This window comes from Balaenoptera borealis (genome assembly GCF_965194805.1).
Source record: "Balaenoptera borealis genome assembly, chromosome: 13".
NCBI classification, from domain to species: Eukaryota; Metazoa; Chordata; class Mammalia; order Artiodactyla; family Balaenopteridae; genus Balaenoptera; species Balaenoptera borealis.
In genome coordinates this window covers 85,233,571-85,258,521 of record NC_138870.1, presented here as the reverse complement: position 1 = coordinate 85,258,521, position 24,951 = coordinate 85,233,571, and the positions used below count along the sequence as shown (strand labels likewise).

The 24,951-nt window shown below is 42.9% G+C and overlaps 1 protein-coding gene across 7 annotated transcripts in view; it reads right to left on the bottom strand.

Moving 5' to 3' along the window:
- Positions 1-24,951, bottom strand: part of ANO4 (anoctamin 4) — a 460,570-nt gene that overhangs the window by 407,644 nt on the left and 27,975 nt on the right. Inside the window, exon 1 of one of the 7 annotated variants that reach the window (XM_082349614.1) lies at positions 16,230-22,219. The exons of the other annotated variants lie outside the window; for them this stretch is intronic. Within the exon in view, the coding sequence (XP_082205740.1) occupies positions 16,230-16,302 (73 nt within the window). The 5' untranslated portion in view covers positions 16,303-22,219. Of the gene's footprint in view, positions 1-16,229; positions 22,220-24,951 lie in introns of those variants that run through there. 7 annotated transcript variants of the gene reach the window in all.

Here is a 24,951-nt window from a genome sequence, read left to right as displayed (position 1 = left end):
CTTAACTCACCTGTCATCAGCAATGGCTACTGGACTCACCTCTTGTCACCCTCAATAAGAGTGTGACCAATAGTATTAGTTTCCACTTTATACATAATCAGTACTATTCCTTCTAGAACACACATTTGATTGAATGATGCCCCAAAGAAGCCTATGAACAAAAATGATCATCTAGTAATTACCCAGCCGTCCACGGGTGTCAGGAGGTTTCCCACAGTTAAAAAGCAGCCTGCGGCTGAGTATCAGATTTCCCTAGAGGCCTCTGATAACCAAATAGGACCCCAATCCTTGCTGCTTCTCCTTGAGATGCCCAACAGGTGGTCCTCAATTTAGGGAAAAAGCAGTTACTAGGGCTTTGTTTAGAACTCAGAACAAGCTCCCCATGTGACTAAGGAGCATGTATTTAGTAGTATATATTGCCAGGAAATAGCACAAAGCCTGGTATGTACTCAGTGAATGTGGGGTGGATTGATAGACATATGGAAGAAGTGGGGTTATAAGCCATGGTAAAATTCAAGGCCAGTTCACAAAAGCCCCCACGACTAAAATAAAGTGCCTGGACTTACATCCCTGAGAATAGACCACTGAGCACAGCAGCTCTTCAGTAAGAGCTGCCCACTTGAAAGTCGGGCATTTGTGAACAGCTGACTGGCTGGAGAAGGGAAACAGTGTGGACGTGGCTGGGGAGCTGGGCATGGAAGAGGATCACTTGGGTTGGCTTGGGTAATAAATATCCTCAGGGGCACTTATTCCTTAGTGTGAATTAGCCGTGTTTGTTCAAGCTTTCTCCTTGGTGGAGATACGCCCATTTTATTTCTGTTATGGCTGAACTGCTTTAAGATTGTAAAACTCTAAGTCTACTAAGTCAGAAAGAGCCTTAGTCGAGGTGGCAACTTGAGCGTGGCTCCATGACCGAGTAGGTTCTGCGACGGGGCTGGGAAGCAGAGATGCCCCACAGAGCAGAGCCAGGAAGCTCAGTGTGGAACAAGCTCTTTAAACTAAGAAGAGGATAGTCTGTCCGAAGCTGGTGCAGGGACAGTGCCACCAGGCCTGTGGGTTTCCAGTAAGTGGTGCAGACCCTTGTGGCCACGTGGACTCCAGCAAAACTAGGCTCCCATGTTTATACTGAACAAAAGTCACAGAAGACAAACTCCCCCCACTGTAGCACGCTGCACCCAAAATACTCCAGGCAGGACTTCCCTGGTGGCGCAGTGGTTAAGAATCTGCTTGTCAATGCAGGGGACACAGGTTCGTGCCCTGGTCTGGGAAGATCCCACATGCCGCGGAGCAACTAAGCCCACGTACCACAACTACTGAGCCTGTGCTCTAGAGCCCGTGAGCCACAACTACTGAAGCCCACGCACCTAGAGCCCGTGCTCCGCAACAAGAGAAGCCACCGCAGTGAGAAGCCTGCGCACCGCAACGAAGAGTAGCCCCCGCTCGCCGCAACTAGAGAAAGCCCGTGTGCAGCAATGAAGACCCAATGCAGCCAAAAATAAATAAATAAATTTTTTAAAAAACAAAATACTCCACACAAACCAAGCAGGAATGGTTTAGAACTCCTTTTTTGTACCCAGGTGAAGCTGGTTCAAATCCCTGCTCCCCCACTTACAGTGGTATATGTCTTAGGCAAGTTATTTAATCTCACTGAGACATTGTTCTTAAAGATGAGGAATCTATCTAATATACTACTTCAAAAGGCCGTTCTGAAGACTAAATGGAATAATGGATTCATCTGACAAATATCCATTGGGCATCTATCATGTTCTAGGTTTTCATGCTGGGGACTCATCAGTGAACAGAGTAAGAACTCTCTGCCCTCATGGAAACTGCATCAGCCACGGCACAGAGTGGGTGTTCAGGACAGTCAATACCAGAACTACTTTTTGGTCTAAGACCTCATCCAGAGAGAAATAAGGAGCAAGTTCTAGAAGGGTCTGGGCACTCCACCAGCAGAGCTGGACTTTCCTGACCACGGTCTCACCTAGTGTTGAAGATGAACACTTAACCTCCCCAACCTCAAGTCTCTAGGCTTCCATGTAGAGGACTTTCTAAAATAACTGACATTTCTGATACTCTATTCCTCTCCAAGGGAGCCATGTTTTTCAGTTGGGAAAAGGTAATCTGGCTGGAAGTCAAAAGCACTAGAGATTCTGGGTCCCTTTCTTCCCTCTCCACCTGGACCAGCACAAGGCAGTGGTTGCCCTAGTAGCTTGAATTTTGCCTGAGTTGGGCTGTCCCAAGGCCTGGATAGAAAGTGTAAAGGGGAGCATTATCCAACTTAGGCCACATTCTCCAAACCACTCTATCAGGAAAAGAGGTGAAACGTTCATCTCTACATGCCAAGCACCTGCACTTACCTCTCAACCAATCCTGAAATCTGGTGGGTTAGTTATTGGGCTCTAAACATCCCAGCATCTAGAATCATCTGGGCAGCCTCCGGCACCTTATGACTTCTGAGTAGTAAGAAATGGGAAGTGGACATGCTCATGATTAGAGGAACTTCATAAGGTTTCTGCTGCTTTTGTTATCTGCCTTTTCCCCTAGTGATTAATGATAAAGCCTCTATGTGCTCAGTGAAGGGGGAAAAAGGACACTGGAGGGACGGGGGGAACATTTCTTCTTCCACCTTGAGCCCTGGGAAAAGAAGCCCAGGATGCTGAGAAAGAGGGTCCACTTTAGAGACAGGGAAGAGAAGCTGTCAGCAACTGAAGATTTAGGAACTGGAGAAGGAAGACTTGGATTGTGCAGAGAAGAGTTAACATTGCAGGCCTGAGATTGCTTTCCTTAGAAAGGCTTATTGGTCCTTGGTTGGCATCAGAAACCTTGGACTTCAGGAGGGTTCCCTCCGTTCTGACAGAATGGCTCACTGTGCCTCGGTTTGTACAAGCAATGTGGGTTATACTGAACACCTGCTTTCTTTCTGGGAGTCTGGGATTTTGGTACACGCTAGGCAAAGGGTACCCACGTGACCAAAAAACCCCCTAGGCACCAAGTCCTTAATGAGCTTCCCTGGTAAACAACACTTCATGCATGTTGTCACAATTTGGTGCTGGAGGAATTAAGTACATCCTGTGCAACTCCACTGGGAGAAAACCCCTGGAAGCTTGCGCTTGGTTTCCTCTGGACTTTGCCCCACATATCTTTTCCATTTACTGATATTGCTTTGTATCCTTTCATCAAAATATATCTTAGCTGTGATCATGACTATGTGCTGAGTCCTGTGAATTCTCCCAGTGAATCAATGAACCTGGAGGTGGCCCTGGGGACCCTGACGCTAAGGACCTGCAGGAATCAGCCCAAGGACAAGACGTGGACCTGGGGCCGAAGTCATGCATGCCCTCTGGACCAGTGCCTTTCTTCCTACACCACTGAGGACCTGTGCTGGAAAAATGGAGTTTTGAGTGGAGTGAGGAGAGAATACAGGTAGGAGTTGGAAAAGAAGAGGAGGATGCAGCATATGGCAAAGGTGGGCTTGGCCTTAAGTGGCCAAAAGGCATCAAGAAAGGCCCTAGTGATCTTTCTTGTAAAGAACTTGCAGAGAGAAAGAAGAGAAGCATAGGAAGAGAATCAGGAATGTGCCTACTTTAAACTTACCTGAAGTTTCTCTTCACCAAGGAAAGACCATGTTCAACCTTGATGAGTTTGGTCCACCTTGACTCTACCATTCAACAAGCCCAGAGGTATACAGGGAGAGGAAAGACGGGAAGGGCAGCTGGAGTATTTCACATTTCTCACCTCTCAGGGGTTGGCCCAAGGTGACATACACTGCTTTGCAAGCTCATGTGGGTACCACAGAAAGGACTTCAAAGTGATAGGAACGTGTCCACCTGAATGTCTTAGGGGGAGTCTGGAGGGGAAAGGGCCTTCGGTAAAACTCCACAGGGTGAAAGCATTTATATCTATGTCTTTAAGAGAGTTTAGAATTTTAAAAACAGAGTTCTTAGGGATTGACTCAATACTTCTCACTTTAGAGATGAGGGAAGATCAGAGGTCAGGGGGCTCATTCAGAGTCACACAGCCAGTTCATACCGAGTGCTCCAGACCAGCACCCTCCTCACCACCCTGCTTCGAGAGGCGAATTGCAATTTGAGGAGAAACACAGTGCAAACGGCTATTAGCTTTTAGGCCTTGGGGCAGTTACTTTTCTCTGTAAAACAAGGATAATGAGCCCAAATGCAGATGGCTGGTGTCAGTGAGAGTGCATGGAAACCACCTGACACAGAACCAGTACATAGTAGGTGCTCAATAAATGTTAGCCCCCATATCTTTCCCCTAAATGTCACCCCAAATGGCCTTCATCAAAGCCTAAAGAAGCTCTGTATTCCCTCGGGATCAAGATTTTGTGTCACGTAGGGATAGAGGCAATGAAGTCACAATGTAAGGAAATGCATGAGAATTGTAAACTCCCAATTCAGAATAGCAGTTACCTCTGTAGGGAAAAGAGGGGTACGTGAGGGCTTCAAACGTATCAGTAATATTTGATGTCTTCACAGGTAAGTGATGGGTATGTGCTTTCATCATATTGTTATGCTTTTTCATGTCTGAAATATTTCATAATAAAAGGTTTAAGTAAATAAGAAAAAAATCCTTCAGAAAAATGGCACATGGGACCAGAAAGTCTTTATACAGGAAGCAAAAAAAGGAAGTTTTGGAGCAAGAGAGCCATCCCAGGGGGACAGGCCCAATGGAGAGGTCCTGGACAGCAGTAGGATGCTGGGGTGGTTCCACCCCACAACCTTGACCTCTATCTGACCTTCATCTGACCTTCCTCAGCAGCATACAGAGAAACTGAAAACGTTGTTTACATTTGCATTTCCTTTCAAGCTTTAGGTGTGGAGTATAGGTGCCTTTCGCCCAAGGAAGGAGGGAAGCAGCATGTCGGAAGGGGTCTCAAGTCCTCGCCAAGTCAGCTCGGCCACACTGACCACACAACTCCAGCAGCTACATTTTGCCCAGCCCCTCCTGATAGTCCTGAAGACATACGAAAGAGAAGGATAAAGCAGAGAGAAATGACTGAGCCAAGGATCCATCATTAACTCACTCTTCCCCCGTTCTAGCCTCAGCCACAGTAAGAAAGCTCCAATGTGGTCTGTTCTTGATTTGACAAGGATACACGCAGTTCACAAGACTGCAGTGGCGCTTAACACATGGAAGGAAAGCGGTGCTCTCGCTGCACAAAGATACCCACATACTGAGAGACTGGGGGCTAACATGACCCGGTGGGAAGATGTGAGATCTGGTGTCCAAAGACTCAAGTTTGAGTCCATGCTCCGATGTGTCTGAGCAAAACACTTACCCTCTCTAAGTTTCTGCATCCTCAAATGAGTATACTAATACCTATCCGTAGTGGGTTGAAGAGTGCCCTCTAAAATATATCCCCACATAGAACCTCAGAATCTGAACTTACTTGGAATAAGGGTCTTTGCAGATGTAATTAAGGTAAGGATCTCAAGATGAGATCATTTCAGTTTAGAATGGGCCCTGAATCCAGTGACAGTGTCCTTACAAGAGACAGAAGGGAGGAACACACACACAGGACCATATAAAGACAGAGGCAGAGATTATAGTTATGCTGTCACAAACCAAAAAATTCCAGGGGCTACCAAAAGCTGGAAGAGGAAGGGGAAGATTGTTCCTTAGAGCTTTCAGAGGGAACACAGTCCTGCTGCCATCTTGATTTCAAACTTCTGGCCTCCAGAATTGAGGTAGAATAAATTTCTGTTGTTTATCCCACTAAGTTTGTGCAGCAGTCCTAGGAAACCAATACACTACTTTACAGGGTCAGTGTGAACATCAAATGAGATAATGCATAGGAAAGCACACTGTGAACTATTCAGAGGGATATAAGTGGCAGCTGTCATTATTAAATCAAAATTTGGGAGAGTAACATGTCTCCTATGGTAAACGAAATTCCAGATCTGGCCTTAGGACACACACCCAGCAGCTCCTGCCAGAGAGGATAGAACACTGTCATCTGACTCCTTGCCTTGCCGGCTCCAGACCGCCTCACTCCACTTGTACTTTATGCCTTTGAGGAGGATTCAAGTGTCAGCTGGTGCAGAAAGAAGGCACCCATCTGCTCTCAGACACTGGTCACGTGGCAAGCGTCACACACTGAGGCCACCATCTGTGCTAACAACTCATATCCAAGTACAGTTCAATGTCAGCCCTACTCTATTGCTGAATGAGCCAGGACCGAGAGCAGGTGACTCTGGGGTCAGAGTCTTTCCGTGAAGAGTGAAATTCTGGGTCAGAGCATTTCAGAGCAGAGGAACTCAACACTGAAGGAGGAAAGGCTCACTGCAAGGCCCCCAACTGCCAATCGCTGATCCAAAGTGTCTCATTTAGGACATTTCCAGGCATGATGTAATCCTCACGATACTTTCTGGCCTTTCCTTTATAAAGGGAGTTTTGAGTGTTGAATTTATTCTTTTCCTTTATAGTAAACGCTGTAGTACTTGAAGGAGTGGAGAATAGATACACATTGATCAAAGTAGTTGGGCAAGAAGCATAATAGGGCAAAAAAGAATAGTATCATCAATAGTATCAAGAAAATGGTTTGGAGATACAACTGGGAAGACTAGTGACAACATATTGGTCCAGACAAAAGTGACAAGGTTTGGGACTTCCCTGGTGGCTCAGTGGTTGAGAATCCACCTGTCAATGCAGGGGACACAGGTTTGAGCCCTGGTCTGGGAAGATCCCACATGCGGCGGAGCAACTAAGCCCCATGTGCAACAACTACTGAGCCTGCACTCTGGAGCCCATGAGCCACAACTTCTGAGCCTGCATGCCACAGCTACTGAAGCCCGTGCACCTAGAGCCCATGCTCTGCAACAAAGACAAGACACCGCAATGAGAAGCCCACGCACTGCAACGAAGAGTAGCCCCTGCTCGCCACAACTAGAGAAAGCCCATGCGCAGCAACGAACACCTAACACAGACAAAATATAAATTTATTAAAAAAGTGACAAGGTTTGAACCAAGGCAGGGAGAGTAGGAATAAGGATAGATTCAACACGGCTTACTACCAGGATGTGGGGAGAAGGACAGAAAAGTCTAGGATTATTCTAGGTTTCTGGCTTGGACAACTGGGTACATTCATCAAGACAGAAAATACAGAAGAAAAAGAATTTGGGGTAAAAAAGGAGGTTTTGGTTTACCTGAGTTGGGGTACCTGTGGGACATCTATATGGATATGTCTAGAAAGAAGTCAGAAAAGGTCAGGCGGGAGATTTGAGCCTACAATACAGAATACAGATCACAGGTGAAATGGGGTAGTGGCTACAAACCAGGAAGCCCAGATGGAATTGGAGAAATGGGCAGACTCTATGGTTACATTGATATTTAAGGGACATATAGAGAGGGTCTAGTGAAGGAGAAGAACAGAAGTGGAATAGAACCCAGGGCTTGATGGGCTACACGGAGATCTCCCAAAAGCTGAAATATCCCCACCAAGACAGGGAGAGGTTAGGATGGGAAAATACCTACAGTGTTTGGCGATTAGGTCACCGATGACTTAATATAGCCCATACAGGAGTGGGTGAAGGTGTCAGATGCACTTAAGGGAAGAAAGGGGTGAAAAGGGAAGAGAATGAATGCAGGCTTCTCTTCGGAGTCTGGCTGTGAAGAGAGGGGCGGGGAGCGGTGACTAGAGGGCACCCTAGAGTTAAGAGTTGGGTTTTGCTTGTTTTGTTGGTATTTGGGTTTGCTCATTTTTGTTATAGATCGAGGATTGGGTTTTGTCTTCGTTCATCGACGTAGGACTTGAGTGAATGTACACACTAATTGGAAAGAAGCTGAAAAAGTCCCTGAAGAGGCCGAAGGGACAGGATCCATTATTATAAAGAGCAGACATAGACCCAATGAGGGGTGTGAGGGACGAAAGTGATGAGAGATGAGTGTATTCTAGTGAATTATAACCATGTGTGAAATTATTGTCTCTGCTGGAAGCTCCAAAGAGGCCAAGGACCCTGCTTTTCATTTTTACATCCACACCACTTTGCACTTTGCAGTCACAGAGGTGCCCATTACACATTGGATGAATTAGGTACATACGTAACTAGATTTATGATCATGAAAATAGCAGTGATTACATGCTGCCCTATTCTAAGGGCTTTAAGTTGACTGACTCTTCGAATCCTTACAAAAACACACGATGTAGGTACTCTTATCCCTGTTTTATTTTAAAATAAGATACGTAGAAAATAAGTGATGAGACCATATTGAAAACTCAGATTTTTCTGGCTCCTCTTCTGTTTCAGCCAAACAATGAAAGTATTTCTTAATTAGTACAACTGAATCTGTATAGCAAATTTTCCCTCAAGATATGAGGCAGATTTTTTTTTTTAAAGCTTAAATATTGGGGTGGAGTGAGAAGAGTCATCATCTAATTTCTTGTTCTCCTGTCTCTTGTTAACTTGGGCTTCCTGGTCAATGCTTGTTCCATCATTAAATCACATTATAAAATAATGATATGTACACAAATTAAAGTGACACCTTTAAGTTTCATCCTGAATCTTTACTAGTCTACTTTTTATGTAGGAAGGCTCCAAAGTAAAGTAGTATTTTAGGACACAAAATATTGAAATCTTGGCCCTTCTAAAAGTAAATGAGGAAAATAACTCAAAAACATTTTCTGTAGCAACCTATACTATGATAAAATTCAAGGCTAGCAGTACAAACCATAAAACTTCTTGAGCATAGAGGGGCTCTTTGTCATTGGTCTTGGCAATGATTTTTTTGGATCTGACACCAAAAGCAAAAAAACAAGTGAGACTACATTGAACTATAAGGTTACTGCACAGCAAAGGAAAGCATCAACAAAACAAAAAGGCAACCAACTGAATGGGAGAAAATATTTGCAAATGATATATCTGGTAAGGGATTAATATCTAAAATATATAAAGAACTCATACAACTCAATAGAAAAAAAAATCTGATTAGAAAAATGGGCAGAGGAACTGAATAGACAGTTTCCCAAAGACAACATACAAATGGCCAACAGGTACATGCAAAGGTGTTCAACATTACTAATCAGGAAAATGCAAATCAAAACCACAGTGAGATAGCCATTCTAACAGGTGTGAGGTATCACCAAAAAGGCAAGAGATAACAAGTATTGGCAAGTATGTGGACAGAAGGGAAACTTTGTGCCCTGCTGATCAGAATGTAAGTTGGTGCAGCCACTATGGAAAAACAGTATGGAGATTCCTCAAAAAATTAAAAACAGAACTACCATATGACGCAGCTATTCTACTTCTGGGTATTTATCCAAAGAAAACAAAAAGACTAATTCCAAAAGATATCTGCACTCCCATGATCCTTGCAGCATTATTCACAATAGTCAAGATATGAAACAAAGTAAGGGTCCATCAATAGATGAATGGATAAAGATATGCATATAAAATGAGATATTTAGTCACGAGAAAGAAGGAAATCCTGCCACTTGCAGCAACATGGATTGACCTTGAGGGCATAATTGAGGTAAATCAATCAGAAAGACAAGTACTGTACGATCTCATTTACATGTAGAAGTCTTTTAAAGTGAATTTATAGAAACAGAAAAGATTGGTGGTTGTCAGAGGCACAGGGTGGGAGAAATGGATAAAGATGGTCAAAAGGTACATACTTCCGGGCTTCCCTGGTGGCGCAGTGGTTGAGAATCTGCCTGCCAATGCAGGGGACACGGGTTCGAGCCCTGGTCTGGGAAGATCCCACATGCCGCGGAGCAACTGGGCCCGTGAGCCACGACTACTGAGCCTGCGCGTCTGGAGCCTGTGCTCCGCAACAAGAGAGGCCGTGACAGTGAGAGGCCCGCACACCGCGATGAAGAGTGGCCCCCGCTTGCCACAACTAGAGAAAGCCCTTGCACAGAAACGAAGGCCCAACACAGCCAAAAATAAATAAATAAATAAAATTAAAAAAAACAAAACAAAACAGAATGCCTAATTACATTTGAATTACAGACAACAAATAGTTTAAAAAAAAAAAGGTACATACTTCCTATTACAAGAAATAAATTCTCGGATGTAATAGACAGCATGGTGACTATAGTTAATAGAGCAGTCCCCTCTTTTCCATGGTTTCTCTTTCCATCGTTTCAGTTACTCATGGTCAACCTCGGTCCAAAAATATAAAGTGAAAACTTCCAGAAATAAACAATTCATAAGTATTAAGTTGCAAGCCATTCTGAGTAGCATGACGAAATCTCATGCTGTCCCACTCTGTCCTCCCCAGAATCCCCAACCATCAACATCATCTGCTCCTGCCATCCAACCATCGATATCATCAGAGCTCAATGATCCAGGATCACCTGAAGAAGATGACCCTCTTTCTGTCATCAGAAGGTCAGTAGTAGCCTGATGCCAGGTCACAATGCCTACCTCACTCACCTCACTTCATCTCATCACATAGGCATTTTATCATCTCACATCATCACAAGAAGGGTGAGTATATTTTGAGAGAGTGACCATATAATGATTAGTATAGTATACTGTTATAATTACTCTATTATTTATTGTTCTTTATCTCTAACTGTGCTTAATTATTAAACTTCATCATAGGTATATATATATACACAGGAAAAAACATAGTATATGTAGGGTTCAGTACTATCTGTGGTTTCAGGCATCCACTGAGGGTCCTGAAACATATCCCCTGTGGATTAGGGGAGGGACTACTGTTCTGAACTGTATTGTATATTTGAAAGTTGCTAACACAGTAAATCTTAAAAATTCATCACAAGAAAAAAACTAACTTTGTAAGCTGATAGATGTTAACATATTGTGGTAATCATTTTGCTATATATGTATCAAATCATTACGCTGTAAGCCTTAAACCAATACATTATATGTCAATCATCTCAATAAAACCGGGGGAAAGTACTAGCAGTACAGAAGAATAACGTAAAATATCCCCGTTCACTTAGATGTAACTTTAACTTTGTTGTTGCAGTTTATTTAATACAGAAAGGATATCCAACGCTTGAGAAAAAAATGACATGTGAAGAAGCCCTGACTTGCGATTAAGTGGGGGAAAACTACCGGATTTCTCCTGATGCTGTATCGCTCTGACCCTCTTTGCTAACTATGCTATTCTAAGACAAACTGATCCTCTAATGAAATAGCAAAACACCTGTCCTCTGTCACATTTTCCCTAGAAAACAGAAAATGGTTAAATGTTAAGTTTTCAAAGAACTTATCTGCATAGGAAAGGGAGGTAAGAACATTAGCTGCAATATCAGGAAATCTGAGGGCAGGTGAAAGCAAAGCGAGTGCTCCAATTACCAAAAAAACACAAACAGTTTAGTTGAGCAGGTGCTAGTAAACTAGGAAGAAATTCGATACGGTTAAGTCAATTCATGGTAATTAGATGAAGATAATCAAGGATGATTGCAATCAAGGTATAGTGATTGTTACAGAGAGTTTTAACTTAAGGATTAGAGCTACAGCTTTAGTTTAAGGGCAGAACCAAGACAGTAATCAAGCCTTAACCAAATTCAATTCAATAAATACTCATGAACTAGGAAGTATCGCATCCTGTGCAAGGCCGTAGGGATTCAAATTCAAATCAGACATTTTCCCTGCCTGCATGGCACTCACTATCTGGCAGGGTGAAGATACACACTCAACTATGACTCACTGTGGTTAATGATCTGAATAAGGTGCTACGGGAACACGGAGGAAGGAGCATGGAGCATGGGTAAGCCCTCATAGAAGAATGGCACTTAAGCCAGATCTTAATTTTCATCAAGCAGAAAAGTAAGCACAGGGCACTCCAGGTGAGAGTCCAGCATAAGCAAAGGCAGGAAGATGTTACAATACACCAGGTAGGGCTGGTTCATAGGATGCTTGGGAGGACCAAAGCTAGTAAGCCAGGCTGGCCTAGACCATGAGGGTCTATGAACTACATGCTATGAAATTTGAACTTGAACCATAGCTGGTCAGGGAGCCCTGATAATTTGTTTTACGTTTATGTTATTGTGGTAAAAACACACGTAAGATTTACCATTAAAGACATTTAGTCTATTCATAATGTTGTACAACCATACCAGTTTCTGAACGTTTTCATCACTCCAAAAGGAAACTCCATACACATTAAGCAATCTCTCCTCATTCTCCCCTTCCCTTAATCCCTGGCAACCACTAATCTGCTTTCCGTCTCTATAGATGTCTATTCTGGATATTTCATATAAATGGAATCATAGAGTATGTAGCATTTTGTGTCTAGCTTCTTTCACTTAGCACAATGCTTAAGGTTCGTCCATGTTACAGCCTATATCAGTACTCAATCCCCTTTTCTGGCTAAATAATATTCCACTGCGTGGATATGCATTGTTTATCCATTCATCAGTTCATGGACATTTTGGTTGTTTCCACTTTGGACTATTGTGAATCATGCTGCATGAACATTAGTGTACCAGTTTTTGTTTGAACACCTGTTATCAATCATTTTGGGTATATACCAAGGAGCAGAATTGCTGGGTTATATGATAATTCTATGTTCCACTTACTGTAGAACAACCAAACCCTCTCATGGTTTTCAAGCCAAGGAATGGCACCTTGAGTCAATGTTTTAGCCAATGATATCAAGTGGCTGACGGAAGAGAGAACAGACTGGGAAAAGAGTGAAGGCAGGGAGACCATCCAGGAGGCTACTGCCCCAGCCCTGAGAAGAATAGAAAGCTCCGACCCATTCATGGGAAAATGATCACAGGAATGAAGAGGTAGGTTTGAGGTACATTTCTGAGGCAGAATGAGCAAGAACTGATGAGCAGTTAGATGTAGGAAAGGGTTGAAAAGTATACTTTATTCATAGCTCTACACTGTGAGGTATATGTTGACAATTCTCCTTCTTGACTAGATACTAAGCTTCAGAAATAGGCATCATGTCTTAGTCACTCTCACATCCCCAGTTCTTAGCACAGAACCTGGCCAAGTAAACGAACGAAGAACAATTCCAGTGTCTGGCTGAATAATGATGCCAGCCATTATTCACAAGAGAAAAAGAGCTGATAGATAGTGGCTGTGAATGAAGGGTTAAAGATGACTCTTCACTCTGAGGAAGAGGGTGGATAGTGACGCAGTTTGTTGAAATAGGAAACACAGAAGTGGTTTAGACAGATGCTTGTGGGAGCTTGAGAGTAGGGATCGCCAATAGACAGCTAGAAGTTCAGAGCTAAGTCTTAAGGGAAATTTTGAGACAAAATACAATATTTTGACATAGACTGTTACTAACTTTACTCATTAAAGTATCTCTCACTTAGATATCCAGCTTCATGAATCAACTCAAAAATATCATACTACAGTAGTATATATTCTTCGGGAAAACTGGAGAAAACAGGAGTAAAAACTATGGTGTGGGTTGTGCCTTAATCTAAATACTGCCCACACTAGGATTCAGGCAGGTGGAGGCATATCTCCTATGTTGGCAGGGCAGGCAGTCCTCAAACATCTACTTTCCTAAGATGACCTACACTGAAGAGAAGGGGGCTTTACAAGGAAGTTTAGGTAAAAGGAAGACAATTGAACCAGCGTATGAGGACAGCATGGTGTCTTTCAGGAAAATAGCCTCAAGGACTCAGATTTGAGACCTACTTGTGCAAAGGGCCACTTCTGAGTCAAGGAGATCACGTGCGAGACAGCGAAGAATAAAGAATTGGAGCCAATGACAGTTTCTCACAGCCTAATCCCACATCTTGTTTCAATGTAACTTTGCAGTGCTCTCCCACTGAGAGACATTCTGCCCCATCCTTAACTCTGGCTCAGCCATGTAGCATGGTTTGGTCAATGTGATACTGCCTAATGTGTCCCCAGCAGAAGCTCGCAGAGCCTCCCCTTGCACGATGACATGCCAGGACTAGCCTCCTAGAGGACGAAAGACTCGTGGAGCAGAGCTGAGTCACCCCAGCTGCTCCAGCTGCTGTCAGCCTGGATCTGCCAACAGCCAGTCAGCTCCAAGAGACTGAGTGAGCCCAGGCAAGACCTGCAGAGCTACCTCATCCCAGGTGCAGGAGTGAATGCTCAGCACGGTACGCCACTGAGCTTTGGGGGTTGTCTGGTGTGCAGTATTATCGTGGTAATGGTTAACTGACACTATACTGGTAATGGTTAACTGATGCTGATACTATGGCAAAGGGTCCTTTGCCATAGTTCTTTGTTGACTTAACACTGAGAACCTCAGGGTACACAGAGCCCCTCTATTGGATCACCACTTTACCAACGCTGGGAGACAGCCTCAGTGCCATAAGCGTCAGATGACTTTTAAAGAACATTAATGATCAGTCTCCAAAGAGAAATAATTTCCTTGTACAACAGACCTCACACACACCAGAAAAAAAAAAAAAAAATTACCTCTGTCACCTTAGTATGGTTTCAGAGGATCTGAGGTACTACAATCTTATCTAGATCAATACTGTTCAAATTATAAATTGCAATCATTAGTAGGCAATGTCATCAATTTAATGGATTACGACTAGCACTTCTGGGGGGAAAAGAATGAAATATCAGAGTACATAACACACGAGGATAAGTATTATTTCCTGAAACATTTTTTCAGTTGAGAGAGAGAGAAGGAAGAAGAAAAAGTAGCAGTGGTAGATCACAATATGGAAGTATTTCTTACTCTAGGTAGTGGTAAAAAAAAAGAAAAAGAAAAAGTTGAAAGCCACAAGCTAAGACAAGGTAGCTGAATAGCATTTTACAACTGACTAAACTCGGCATCCAAGCTCAATCCAGGACACAGGAGACAGGTAAGAAAAGAGAAGCAATCAGCGGGCCAGAGTAATTAATAGAAATAGCTTTCACTTAAATTTTGGGATTAAAAAACTTTTTGTCTATTTCATCTCCTTTGAGTCTTATAACAGCACCATTTTACAGATGAAGCAATCAAGGCTCAAAGAGGTTAAGTCCTTCGTGTGAAGGTACCTTGATACGTGGTCGAACTGGGAAGAGAAGCCAGGTCCTTGGTCTCCTGGCCCACATTCCCATTATAATCTTCACCAGCTCCAATACATCCTTGAGACCCCTCAACTTACTATCACACTCTCAGTCTCTAGCCGTTTCCAAATCTAAATAAATCCCCTCTAGATTTATCCCGACAGTGTTTTGCTTTTGTTTGTTTGCTGGGGCGGGTAGGTGCTGCGCTCTCCGTTGGAGCCCGGCTCCCACAGCGCCGCCCAGGTGAGCGCGCGGCCCTGCGGCTCCAGCTCGCGCCTCCGCTCTACCTGTGCGCGCCGTTCGGGCTCCACGGGCTTCCGGCGCTAGCTCGTCCCCTGCAGCCGCCGACGCCGCCTCCGCGGAGCACCCAGCGCATCCCCACGAGGCGCCCAGGCGGCCTGTCAGCCGCGGATCCCGTCCCCGGCCAGTGACTGCGCCGCTCCCCAGCCAGCAACGCCCGCGCGGAATCCATAATAGTGGTTTTTTTCCCCCTTCATTGAGCTAATCAAATTTTATACGTGTGATTGATTAATAGCTGTTGAATCCACTAGCCCGCTCCACTGTCATTCCAACAAGAAAGGAGCCCAGTCTAGGTCCTAATGCAGTGCTTGGCCCATACTAGCCACTCTGGGAACAGCCGTTGAATAAATGAACATGAATCACACGACCCCGGATGAGAAAACTGGAGGGAACTTGCCCATTCTCTGGTTACAACCATAAACCAGTTGTATCCCTATTTTGCTGAAAAGACAACGGCTCTACAAAGCTTCCAAATTCCCACCCTCCTAACCAGGCACACAGTCATCAGAAGGGTGTTACCCAATCCTTTAGGTGCCCCTTTGCTGGCGAGAAATACAAGCTGAACCTGAAACTGGGTGCTGAGAAAATCTGCCCAGATGCACGACCTCTTCCCCCACAGAATTCAAAGCCCTGATCCTCTATGTCAGCGGCCCCCAACCTTTTTGGCACCAGGGACCAGTTTCGTGGAAGACAATTTTTCCACGGGGTGGGGGGGGGGGCGATGGGGACCGATGGGAAGCAGCAGATGAAGCTTCGCTCACTCACCAGCCACTCACCTCCTGCTGTGCCGCCTGGGGGCTGGGGACCCCTGCTCTATGTGTTCCTGGCTTTCAAAATAATTTACAAGGCAGCTGGTGTCCACAAACCCACTGGATGAACTCTGATGAAGCACATCTCAAAAATCCTAACCTATTTCAACTCAGGACTCAGTTTAACAAACGTTACCAGTCATCACCTCCCCATTCCGGCAGAGATCTACAGACTCACCATACCCGTGGCTTGAGGAATCCATGCTGCAGCCAACTTGCCTTTCCCATTTATAACTTCTTAATCGCTTCATTTCAATCAGCTGACGTAGCAGAGGCTGTATGCACCGTCTCACTCCCCCAGCTGCTATAAGTATTGGTGCTGATGGCTCTCAGCTGAGTCTCTGTCTTTTGGCCCTTGCCCTCCAAGAGAATTTCTCAAGGTCACACCCCTTCCCTGTAGCAGATGGCATCCAGGCAGTGATGGGAGGGTACACAAGCCCCACTGTGGGACAATTTTGAAGGCCATCCCAGCTCCAGATCTCCCTATGCGTTGGGTTGAAGCCTGTGTATATCATCACAGTCCAAATCCTCTCTCTGCCCAATCCTGCTTCCTTCCCCCTTACCTCCCCTCCCCGCCCACACACACAAATACACTCATACACATTGATCCCAAGGGCTCTCCCTGATAAACTTCTTACCTGCCCATCTCTGGCTCAGAATCTATCTGCCAGGGAACCCAAACCAAGCTAACTAATTCCTCCCTCCAGCAGTACTATGGTTGCTGGGGTTTTTGTATCTAAACCATGTCTATGAGAAAGTTAGAACACTTATACCACACAGGTCAATCATTTTCCCCTAACACAGTATAAGCAAACTTCCCACTTACAACTGGTGGTAAAGCAAATGTCTTTATGGAGCGCTGTTTTGGGAACTCAGAGACATGTTTTGATAAAAAACAATATTTCCAAGGATCTTTAAGAAGAACCCTTTCCTTCACAGCACCTGCCTGTTGGTAACCATACATTTTTTGGTGTAATATTGTTATCTGCATCTCATACTAAATTCCAGGCTCCACAACGATCACATGGGAGCCTGTTAGAAAAGCAGAATGTCACCCCCCGACACCCACCCGCTAAATGAGAATCTGCAGTTTAACAAGATCTCCAAGTGATTTGTATTCACATTAAAGTTAGAGAAAACTGGCCTACACAACAAAGCTTCAGTACTATATTTTAACTTAATTGGAAACATGTGGAATATCCACTCACTCAACATACCACATCTATTAATCACCAAGATGTACTGAAACTATCTCCAAAATACCCCTCAGATGCGCCCCTTTTGGATTATATTGCTTAATCCCAGTTCAAGCCCTCTTATCTCTAAAGGACCACACTTCAAGTAACAAGAATCTAGATGACTGGATGAATGGATGACTTTATTGGAGCACTTTAATGCCTTTTGATTCTAAAATATATTATCCTTTGCAAATCAGATTTAATACAGCTTTAAATCAAGTTTTTCAGTTTCTTATATCAGAAATCCTCAAGCAACTTCATAGCTGCATCATTTAATTGACTTTGTCCTCATGTGCCATTAATCATTCCCTGATTCACTGATGCTTTCAGTCTTCTAAAACTAAATAACCACCACACTTGGAAAAGAGATGAACAGGATTGTGCTAGAATCAGAAATTAAATGACAGGACATGATCTTGAATTCTGAAAAGAACAATATAGCCAAATTTGAGAACAAGGGGAAATTAGGAAACTTGAAGAAAGCTCAGTGATTTATTTCTCTTAGCCAATTCTCTTATCAAATAAACATCTCCAATGACCCTCTTAGGTCTTAAAGTGCAGGTGGTCCCCAACTAACCTCAGCTTTTCTCAGAGAAGTGGTATATATATGGTAGTTAAGATTCTGGGCCCCCTCACAAATGCCATTTAATTCATGGAATGCCAAAAAAGTTGAATACCAGAGTAACAGTCCCAGAGAACCCAACCACCCCATGTAACAATATCTCTATGTATAAGGCATTCAGTGCTCGACCTTGAATGTGAAGGACACACTTAACCCCCAGCTGCTCTGGCATCAGTCTCCATACACTGTCCCGATGTTTGGAACACCAATTCCTCACCTGAACAACCTCTACTCAAATGCCTGCCCTTCTACTGTGACATCTTCTACCCAGCCAGTATTCTAGAAAACCACAAATCACCTCCCAGAAAACCAGGACAAGTGGTTTCACTTATTATTACTTCCTAACATTAGTAGGTTAACCATGATACCCACATTCCATATAAACTTTACCAGGAAACTTATTCCACCACATACAATTAAAGTTGAAATACCCCTTCAGGGACATTTTGACAAAAGGAAAACTTTTAAAGGCAGAGAGATAAGTGGGTAGGTACCCATTCCATTTTAAAAAGCATGTAAAATGTTCAGTTAAAACTAGAGAAGGCAGAGAAAGAGGGAAGAAAAAAGAAACAGCAAACAAATGCAATGAATAGAAAGCAGTTAGGAACATGGTAGATATTCACCCAACTATATCAATAAGCACTTTAAATGTTAATGGTTTAACTATATCAATCAAAAGACAGATCATAAGAGTGGATAAAAACACAAGATCTAACTCTATGTTGTCTACAAGAAACCCACTGTAGATATAATGGTTTAGAAACTGTGTCTAATTTATACTGTCATGTTTTTTTGTAGAGGGTAGCTGTCCTTTCCAATACTCTGTACCGTGAATTCAGCTGAGCTAACACTGAAGCAGAAATTTTGGCTTTAGACTGGCTGGGCCTGCCCCTGCGAGTGGGGCAGGTCCATGAGCATCTCTGGGCATCTCTAAAAGCGAGCATGCCGGTCTCCCGGCTGCGTCAAACTACTCTCATCTCCTGGTCATATCAGTAGCTCAACTTGCAGGGTCACTTTTTGTGGCACCCTAGCTCTGAAATTTAATTCCCCCCTATTTCCTTTGGCATCCACTCTGAATATATCTGGTCATGATTTGTTGAAAGAAATTGAATTCGTGCTATTAAGTGGGTACCACTTCCCAGGTACTCTACACCTCAGGCAAATTCATAGCACAGTTTTCAAAGTTTGCACATGTAGAAGCACTGATATGCCCTACGAGGTCACTAGGAAAGGTAAGTGAACATCTTCCATCCCAATGACAAGACAGGCTCTTGGGAAATGATCACTGATCAGGAAAAAAGAATGGTCATTTCACATCTCCCTTCCCTTTCACAAATGAGGATCATCTTCAAAATCCATAAGAAATGTATGGAATTCATTTAGGATCTTTTTCAAAACCCAGCTCTACCAAGAGATCACTATGTGAAGGTTGTGAGACACAGGAGACAGGGGAAGGAAGGCACAAGAAAAAAGGGATGAGTTTTTGCTTATTTCTGTGTATGCAGATGCAGGGAAATTATCACTGGTCTTCTTGGACACAAATGGAGGAGCTCTGATTTATGACATAATTTCAGAGGACTGTATACGGGGGGCTCATGGACAAGTATCAAAGGTGTTAACTGAATTCTCAGGGGGAAAACCTCCCTCTTTGGAAAGGGATTCCCTCCATGTTTTTGATTAGGGCACAGTTTGCAAAAGGCTCTTGTTAAATATAGGGTAAAAGTCATTATAATACATGTATCCTATCTCAATGATTAGATTATCAGATTATTCCCACTAAGCAGAAGTCCAGAGAACAGAACTGGACTGAATTAGTATAAATCAGTGGTTCTCAACTGGGGGCAATTTTGCCCCTACCCAGAGGACATTCGGCAATGTCTGGAGATATTTCTGGCTGTCACAACTGGCAACCAGTGGGTAGCAACCAGAGATGCTGCTATACATCTACAATGCACAGCACAGCCCCCCATAGCAAAGAATTACTCAGCCCAAAATGTCAGTGGTGTCAAGGTTGAGAAATTGGTATAAGTGAACAAGAAGAGAAAAGGCTTAGGTGCAGCATGAGATGCAATTTAGGAAGAGTTAAAGGACACAAAGAAACATAGAAAAGGGAAAATCAAAAGTGTGAAGGACATACTTTATCAAGGATAGCCCCAGATAGAGCAGAGAGAGCAGAGCCCTGGAAATGCCATAAAGGTGGGGGCCCATTGCAAGGGCAAGGTACCACACATAGGAAGAGAAACTCAAAGGGAGGAAGCAGTGTTAAGAATTAATGATGAACATGGGATCATGTCACATGCATTGCAAGATGGTTAGCAGCATTCCTGGTCTCTACACACTAGACGCTTGTAATACCTCCTGCCCGGCTGTGTCAACCAAAAATACCTCCAGACATTGCCAAATGTACCCATGAAGTAAAATCGTCCCTGATTGAAAACCATTCTTCTAGAAGGACCTTTTTAAATTAGGAATGTATTTCTTCCTCTTATTATTTCTATCATCTTAGCCTTTCTTCTAGGTTCAAGTTTCTTCTTTTCTAAAATAGGCTTTTCAGTCATTCTTGCAGTAGGTGTACATTGGGTACACTTTCCCAGTCTTTTCCAAAAAATGTTCTTATGATGATGATGATCTCCCTCCTCAATGATCATTTGGCTGGATTCAGAATTCGGAATTGACCATTATTTCCTTCAGCACTTTGAAGATATCGATGCACTGTCTCTTGGCCTCTATAATTACTATTGGAACATCTATTCTCAGTTCAATTGTTTATTATTTGCGAGAAATCTGTTTTTTCCCTCAGATTTTTCTCTTTGTTTTTTGCTGACTCACCAAAATATGTTTATATGTGGATTTATTTTTACTTATTCTGCTTGGCATTCACTGTTTCTTGACTCAAAAGATTTGTGTCTCTCATCAATTCTGGGAAATTCTCAGCAGCTGTGTTTTTAAAAATATTCTATCTCTCTCCATTCTTTCTATTCTCTTAATCCAGGCAGGATTTCTATTAAAAGTATGTCGGACATTCTCATTCTGTCTTCTATATTTCAACCTCCCCCTTCTTGTTTTGCTATCTTCTATCTCTCTATACAGCATTTGAAGTAATTTCTTCAGATCTATCTTCCAGGCCTAATTCTCTCTTTAACAGTGTCTAATCTGCAGTTTAAATGGTCCTAGACAACATACTTCCTATATGCTGGGCTCTACACTGACCAAACAAATACATGATTATGACATTAATTCTCAGCTCAAGAACTTTCCATCTAGTAGGCTAGCCATAAAAAGAAATATAAAAATAAAATTATATTACAGTCAAATAAGAGCAGAATTCAAGATGTCAATAGGAATTCCCAATAGAAACAGAAAGAATGACTAAATATGCTGAGGGGGAAAGGGAAAGAATTCACAGAGGAGGTCAACTCTTAGCTAGGTGTCTTCAATAAATTTTCTAGAATAAGAATGTAAGGAAGAGCATCCAAGCAGTTGGCACATGTGAAAAATCATGGATCTTTAGGGACCTGTAAAGCATTAGGTGTAGCTACTGTGTGGCTGCATCTGCGGAGAGTGGTGAGAGATGCTAGAGTCAGTTAAAGCTAGTTAGGAAGGCCCTCATGTATCACGTATAAAGTGTTTAGGCTTTCTTCTACTGACAATGGGGAAACAACAGAGATTTTTCAAGTCAGGGAGGAAGGCAGGGAGGGAGGAAGAGTGGAAAAGAGAGAAAGAGATGAATTTGGCAAACTAACCCTCAGGACATGGAAGAATTAAGATGCGGGGAGGCTGCTCTAGTTCAGTAGAGATGATGAGAGCTTAAGCTGAGATGGTGCCATGGGGATGGAGAGGAGGCTCTGAACTAGAGCTATCTCTAAAGTAGACGATGAACATGTTAGCCAGCTGGCTGCGGAGGCTGATGGCCAGCAGAGGGTTAAAGCATGAGGACACCCAGTTTTTGGCTTGGGAGTCTGGATGAGCTGTGGCACCATTAAACACAATAAGAAATTCAGCTTTGGGACTTCCCTGGTGGCACAGTGGTTAAGAATCCACCTGCCAATGCAGGGGACATGGGTTCAAGCCCTGGTCCGGGAAGATCCCACATGCCGCGGAGCAACTAAGCCCGTGAGCCACAGCTACTGAGCCTGCGCTCTAGAGCCTGTGAGCCACAACTACTGAAGCCCACGTGCCTAGAGCCCGTGCTCCGCAACAAGAGAAGCCACCACAATGAGAAGCCTGCGCACCACAACGAGGAGTAGCCCCTGCTCGCTGCAACTAGAGAAAGCCCGCGCACAGCAGCGAAGACCCAATGCAGCCATAAATAAATAAATAAACAAATAAATAAACAATAAATAAATAAATTTATAGAAACAGAAACAGAAAAAAGATAGGAGGGGGAAAAAAAAGAAATTCAGCTTTGAGGGCTACCAAAAAGAAAGTTCCATTTGGGACACATAAGTTTTGACATGTCTGGGATATATCCAGGCTGAAAGTTCTGGTAGGCAGCTGTAAATATATCTTTAAAGTTTGTCAGAGAAATAAGACATGGAAATATCACTTTGGAGTCATGAGCACACAGCTGGGAACCAAATACAATGGAAGAGAGTGGCTGAGAATCAGTTGGTGGCAGAAAGTGACCAAAATGTAAGTTGTGTGGTAGTGATGATGCAAGTTATAAAGCTTGGTTAGCAAAAACTGGGTATCAAACCTACTCAGAATATCTGAGATGGAGACAGTTTCCAAACATTCCTCCTATGGTTCTCTCAAATTCATCTTCTTTTAATTGAAGAAATAATTTAATAATATCTTTTGCACTCAATGTGATTTTACTTACATATTTTAATGTTATATTTTATATCACATTTTAATACTTTATTAGTAGTATTTTAATAGCATATTAATTAAATAATTTAATAACAAAAATGTGTGTGTGATCACCTAATGTGAAAACTTCTATCTTAGCACTTATAACACTGAATTAAAATACTTGATTTACATATCTGTCTCCTCCTGCAGACTTTGAGCTTCTTATATGGGGTGATGCTTTACTCAATTTTCTATCCCAAGGGTTTACTGCAGTACATGACACACAGTGGAAATTTAGTATGTACTGGATGGATGGATAGATGAATGGATGGAGAGATGGATGAATGGAGGGATAGAAGAAGCCAGACACTGTTTTTCTAACTTAACCTGCTACAATTAATTTACTGATTAAAACATTCTCTGCCACCAAGAAGGAGCTTGCATCCAGGGCCACCACGCAGTTTCAAAGGTTGTTAACTGCACAAGGTAGCAAACAGGATTAAGTAAAGTCCAACCCAAGAAGAAACTTCTACACACGATGAAATTAGTCACACGATGAAGGGAAGGAATGATGGAATAGGGTAGTGGCAAGAGGGAAAACAGCTCAATCAAATGAGAATTTCAAAAGCTCTAGTTACTTAGCGTTTTTGCAGTTGCTTCTAGAATTGTAGAGTTGTAGGGATTATAAATGGAAAAATGATTTTTAAATATGTTTGGAGAATTCTTAAACATGAGAAAACTCCAACAATCAATAAATAATTGTATGGTGGGCTTCCCTGGTGGCGCAGTGGTTAAGAATCTGCCTGCCAATGCAGGGGACACGGGTTCGAGCCCTGGTCTGGGAAGATCCCACATGCCGTGGAGAAACCAAGCCCGTGCGCCACAACTACTGAGCATGCGCGTCTGGAGCCTGTGCTCCGCAACAAGAGAGGCCGCGACGGTGAGAGGCCCGCGCACCGCGATGAAGAGAGGCCCCCGCTTGCCGCAACTAGAGAAAGCCCTCGCACAGAAACAAAGACCCAACACAGCCAAAAATAAATAAATAAATTAATTAATTAAATAAAATAAAATAATTGTATGGTGATTTTGTGCCTACAAATTGTAACCTCCTCTACATCAGACCTGAAGTTTATGCAGAAGAAAGACAGATTAGAAATATGAAGGGATGTCTAGCAAAGTCTGGAATTTGTAGGACATTGTGCTATAGTTAAACTGACTTACCTCAGAGTTTTCTTCAAACTAGCAACATATATATACATATATATATAAAAGAAATTAACTCTATTAAAAAATAAGAAGAAAAAGGAAACTGGAAGCTTTCACACAAAAAACACTATTAAAATCAATAAACTGCTATAAGAAATCAAATAAATGCAATAATTAACCTATAATCATAACTGAGACTTACAGAACCTACACCAGCATCTATAATTTTCTATTATAAAATATCCCATGCTTGTTTAATATATCCTTAAGTGTCAGGCTTACTTTGTAAGTATACTAATTATTATTATTAAAAACCAGTTCTTGGGCTTCCCTGGTGGCGCAGTGGTTGAGCGTCAGCTTGCCAATGCAGGGGACTCGGGTTCGAGCCCTGCTCTGGGAAGATCCCACAGGCCGTGGAGCAACTAGACCCGTGAGCCACAACTACTGAGCTCTGCGCGTCTGGAGCCTGTGCTCCGCAACAACAGAGGCCCCGATAGTGAGAGGCCCGCGCACCGCGATGAAGAGTGGCCCCCGCTTGCCGCAACTAGAGAAAGCCCTTGCACAGAAACGAAGACCCAACACAGCTAAAAATAAATAAATAATAAAAATAAAGGAATTCCTTTAAAAAAAAAAAAAAAAAACCAGTTCTTTGGAAAAATTCAATATTTTATTGCTAATGGAAAGTTCCTAGGATTGAAGAGAAATATGGGCTTTTAATTTGTTTTTGAAAAACTACAAGTTAAAAATAGAAACCTCCTCCAAAAATCAGATTGCTTCTGAGTGTGACGCTCTATGGAAAAAGAAAGAAAAAAGCCAACTCAAAGGGAAATGTGATTAAAATGTTATTCCGGCAGCTGCCATTTCACACTCCTCTTTACCATGAAATGCCATAACCTCGCAGCTACCCCCGGCCAAAGGCAGGACTTTATTTCTTAACTTCGGATTTTACTGAACTTTTTAAAGCAAGAAGATTCAGTTTTCAATCATGATAACATCAAAACCCAGGAGATTTCAAACTTAAATATGGAAAATGTTTGAAC